Here is a 4,586-nt window from a genome sequence, read left to right on the forward strand (position 1 = left end):
ATTTCCTTTAATTTTTTTTATCTCCAACAGTTTTCCTTTAAAAGGATTCATAAAGGGAAAGGAAAGATAATCTCATCTTGAAAAGAATAATTTTAGAAATTTTTTCGTAACGAGAACGATGAAGAAAAACTGTTGAAATACTAAAAAGAATAAAAATCCTTTATAAATGAATTTTGGTCCCTGATAGAGACAGATGGCACAGGCTCCTGACACGTTTGTTCGCTTCAGAGTGCACGGCAATAGTTAGCGCAGGAAATACATATTCAGAGGAAGCAATTCAGCTGGAAACGTAACGGTCAGGCACGCAGCGACCGAATTGCAGAAAACAGAAATGTCCGTTCATAAAGATCACGACGAAGCGCCGATCATAGCCGAGGGTATTTCTAATGTAACTGGGACATTTATCGGTGGTGTAAACAAACTAGCAACAAAATATTACCTGATTAAGAATTTCCAACAAGGCTATAGCATATAAAAACGTATAAGACTATTTTCAACTATATTTTTTTCTTGTTCCTATTTTTTTTATTTTCTCTCATTTTCAACAATTTCCCTTCGAGAGAAATCGCGAAGAAAAAGAAGAGAGAATCTCGTTCTGAATGGAATGACATGAAAATCCCTTCGTGACAGGAATCGTGAAGGGAAACCGTTGAAACGCTGAAGGGAACGAAATCCCTTCACGACAAAAATTTCGCCCACGACGGAAATCATAGTCTAACATTTAAACTATACCATCGGTCCCTTAGCAATATAACACACGAGGAAATATTAAAACATTTTATATGCATACAGTACCCTTTTTCCAGACATTTAGGGGCGAAACAACGTTGTAGTTAGTGGGTGCACATCACTCCTCCCATCTAAAATTACCGCTAAATATAGATACGATAAACAGTAATTGAACAGCAAATGAACAGTAATTTTGTGAACAGTAACCGTACACCTCTCTCTTTGGATCTGGCTTCGCCAGTAACCATACGTGCACCCCTCGGTTTGGATCCGGCTTCGTCCTTGGCATGCAGATACACGACTGCTCTTACTGGATCTTCTGAAGGCTAGTAGAACACCCATGGCAGAAACATTTGATTTACTGGATCCCTGCCTCCAACTGGGCAGCCTTGTCCCGGTGGACGAAGAAGGCATAAAAGCCACCACCGATGGTAGCGAAGGCCATCGCCCACACCACCACAGCCACCAGTGGCGGCATTATGGCGGCGACCTTGTGGGAGAACATGACCGTTAGCAACGTGGTCAGTCCCCAGACGCAGACCTTGAGCCACTCCCGCCGGGGCGAGTCCGGCGGCGCCATCTCAAACAGGCGGAGGCACAGGAACAGCAGCACCAGGTCCAGGTAGGACACCACCACGAACGCCACTGATCCGGGGTCGCGGTCGGAGCGGTAGATCGCCATGCCTGAGTTGAACGTCAGGAATGCGAAACCCAAGCCTATCAGCCATGAGAAGCCGCCACCTCTGCCGTTGTTCATGCTTTGGTTTCTCGATTCATCGTCGTCAAAAAGTGGTGGCTTCTTTGGCGACCTTGAAGACATAACCGTGACAACGCCAGCTTTCTTTGGCGACCTTGAAGACATAACCGTGACAGCGCCAGCTTGCGAGGCAAGATCTGCAATGCAACTTCGAATTTCAAGCAAACATGACAAGCACCGAAGAAAACAAGATCCAATCGTCGGAAACAGCTAACGGACTGGAGCTGGCCGGGTCTGTAGATCAGTTAAAATTCTATTCGGCCTCAGGTCCCAGTATAAGATGGACTATTGAAACAGCTAGGAGCAAATTGGTGAGCCACCAAATTGTGAGTAGGTGGTACGGGGGTGTCAGCCCACGAACGGCGAGGAGGGAGGTTTGTCGTCTAATTCTTTGCTCGCTCTTTATTGATAGACGCCTATCGTTATATAGAAGGAATTACTTGACCCTAAAGCAATTACAGGTTCAATTGAATCACGAAAATCGATATTTAAAACATAACAATCTCTAACTTCATAATCCATGTTCCACGATCAGCTTAAAACATTATTTGTCTTATTCATACACAAATTCTCCCACCGTAATAAATGTATAATCTTTCGTATAATGCATAATGATATATATGCATTCAATTAACTAGATCTCTATAACACAAAATAACTAGAGCTCAAGTCAATAAAAATAGAGTAATGAAACATAAATTATAACTAATCATGAATATTAAGGATAAATATTTTAAATTTGATAAATTTTGTCGAGAAAAAACGTTTCGTTACATGTATTCACGGTAAACATAGGTAGTAAATTATATTATACGACATATAATACCTAAAAATGTGTTCCGTAAAAAGTTATATAATATTTAAATCATAAATAATAAATAAATTAAGTTTGTATATTAATAAGCTCTTAAATTACTTAGTTTTTATATACGGCTCATTACATGTATATAAGTACACATATTTATTACTATAGGAGCTGGATAAACCATTGGAGGAGGAGGCTGCCGCCCCTGGTCCCCACCCCACCACCCACCCCTGTCTCCGCCCCTGCTTTGTGAACAACCTCCGTTCCCATTTTCTGACTAGTCAAGTCGAATCAGGAGGCGGATGAAATCAAATTAGAATCCCCTTCTCGCTCCCAATCATCACGTAGAAATCCCGATTAACGACGAGCCGTGGTTCCATTGTCACTGGCTAGCTTCCTCCGAGTCCAACACTACTGGTTCCCATCTAGCGCGCAGGCAGTCACATGGCCTCTACGCCACCATGGATGGTAGGAAGCAAGCACGACGGTTAAAGGAGCAGATTCGGCCGCAGCCCGCAGGGTTCCTCAACGGCACCGCCGCCACTACACCAAGGGAGGCGCTGGATCAACAATCCTAGTTACAACGTTTTGAAAACAAATACGAAAGTTTCCAAATCCAATTAACAGTTCAATTCGCGATTTTGAAAATTGTAAATTCTAGATTGAAAACTTGATTCAAATGCTAAAGTATCGTATTTTGATATGCAGATCCGTTGAAAGTGGAAAAGAACAGAAACATGGAGCTCAGGAGCTGCACTCAATATCGAGTAGGACGCCCATCTCCTCATAGCTGCTTCACAAACATGCACACACGCCTTTTTCCAATACCCGTTTAGCATTAAAATTAAAGAGCTTCACTGGACTGAAATTTCCTGTCTCTCGATCCCTAGAGATAACAACTGGAGACACCATTGGCCTGGATCTAGGATCGGAGATTTGCTACGAGGGAGGAGAGAACAAATGCGTATCCAGCTTACTAACACACCGAAGCCATCGACGGGGAACAAAGAGAAACTTATAAGCAGATCCCGGGATCAGAAAGGCAGAGGAAAGTATCATCGTTGTGGCAAGGAGGAAGATAGGAGAAAAAAGATTAAGGGAAAGTGAGGAACTGCGTACCTAAATGTCCGAAGAACGGGCGGGATGGCTTCGCGGAACTGGCCGCAGCATCCTGTCTCTTTTATAATAGATGGGGCAGAACACTGTACGACACCATTTTGACTTATATTTACACCCGTATACGTATACATATATATAAAAAAAAGATAAAAGAAAAAAGGGTGAGCCGGCCTTTGCCTTCCGGGCTAGCCCAGCGGTCTTCTCACCTCTCTCAGCCGGCCCACTGCTCCTCTCTTTATCCCCTCACCTGGCTGCTACCTTAGGGTGTTCGAGCGCCTGTTCTTCTCCTCCCTCTCGCTTGCGCCGTCGCCTCCGCTCGCGCCTGGCCAAGCCGGCTCGCTCTCGCCTTCTCCGCTCTCCCCTTTTCCTCTCTTTGCTCCCTGGGCCTCGCACCTGAGCGTGCGCCGCAGCCGTGCTCGCCCTGCGCCTGAGCCGTGCCACCCTCTCTCCTGGCTCACTCCTCCCCATGCTTATCCTCTCCCTCTTTATCCCTTCCCTAATGGACTCGATCCGATTTCGCCGTGTAGGGGAACCCTAGCCGCCGCTATATAGCCCGGACGGGTGCCCGAGGTGAGGAGGAGACCGAATCCGAGGTAGAGCTAGATAGAGAAAGAGAAGAGAGATAGGGAGAGAGAGAGAGGGAGAGAGAAAGCCACTTCAATCCACCGCATTGTCGTCGCCGTTCTTGCTCGCCGGGGTTCCATGACTACCATCTCTCTCACCGGTGAGTCTCCACAGTAATCGCCCCCTTCCCCTCCTTCTTTATGCTACAGGAGCACCGTCTGACCTTTGTGCCATGGCCATGCACCAGCAGGTGTCTATGTTGGTCGGCCTTGAGCCATGCCGTGCGAGCAGGTGGTTCTTTTGTCTGTGATGGTGTCCGGCTGGCTCTTGTTGTCGTGCCCATAGAAGAGGTGATGTGTTGTCACATCCGGTTTTTCAAAAGAATAACCAGGTGCACTCCACATGTATGCCAGAATCAGTTTCATCATACATGTGGTGACATTATCAGTGATATACAGTTATATATTGAATAAAAATAACTTTATTGAAATAAATACCAGAGTTTACAAGACAGCAGCGGAAGAACACAAGAGGACTCCTAAGGATCTTCTAGGCACATCACAGACAATCGACTGGGGGCAACGCGACCTAGGACACTATATCTTTATTGTA

The 4,586-nt window shown here is 45.4% G+C and overlaps 1 protein-coding gene and 1 long non-coding RNA gene across 3 annotated transcripts; one reads left to right on the forward strand and one right to left on the reverse strand.

The window, feature by feature from the left end:
• Positions 1–771: 771 nt before the first annotated feature.
• LOC133883530 (uncharacterized) lies at positions 772–3,524 on the reverse strand. 2 transcript variants are annotated; one of them, XM_062322879.1, is made up of 3 exons: positions 3,411–3,502; positions 1,581–1,623; positions 772–1,538 (listed from the first exon to the last, which is right to left on the reverse strand). In XM_062322879.1, the coding sequence occupies exons 2-3, from the start codon at positions 1,589–1,591 to the stop codon at positions 1,088–1,090; spliced, it is 462 nt and encodes a 153-aa protein (XP_062178863.1). In that variant the 5' UTR covers positions 1,592–1,623; positions 3,411–3,502; the 3' UTR covers positions 772–1,087. The 2 variants fall into 2 exon arrangements, with proteins under 2 accessions (XP_062178863.1, XP_062178862.1); XM_062322878.1 differs by having other exon boundaries at positions 772–1,623; positions 3,411–3,524.
• On the forward strand, positions 2,504–3,516 carry LOC133883531 (uncharacterized). Its single transcript, XR_009902908.1, has 2 exons — positions 2,504–3,058; positions 3,182–3,516. It is a non-coding gene; the product is annotated as an uncharacterized LOC133883531 (long non-coding RNA).
• Positions 3,525–4,586: the final 1,062 nt, after the last annotated feature.

The sequence above is a fragment of the Phragmites australis genome, chromosome 10, assembly GCF_958298935.1.
Source record: "Phragmites australis chromosome 10, lpPhrAust1.1, whole genome shotgun sequence".
In the NCBI taxonomy this organism is placed as follows: Eukaryota; Viridiplantae; Streptophyta; class Magnoliopsida; order Poales; family Poaceae; genus Phragmites; species Phragmites australis.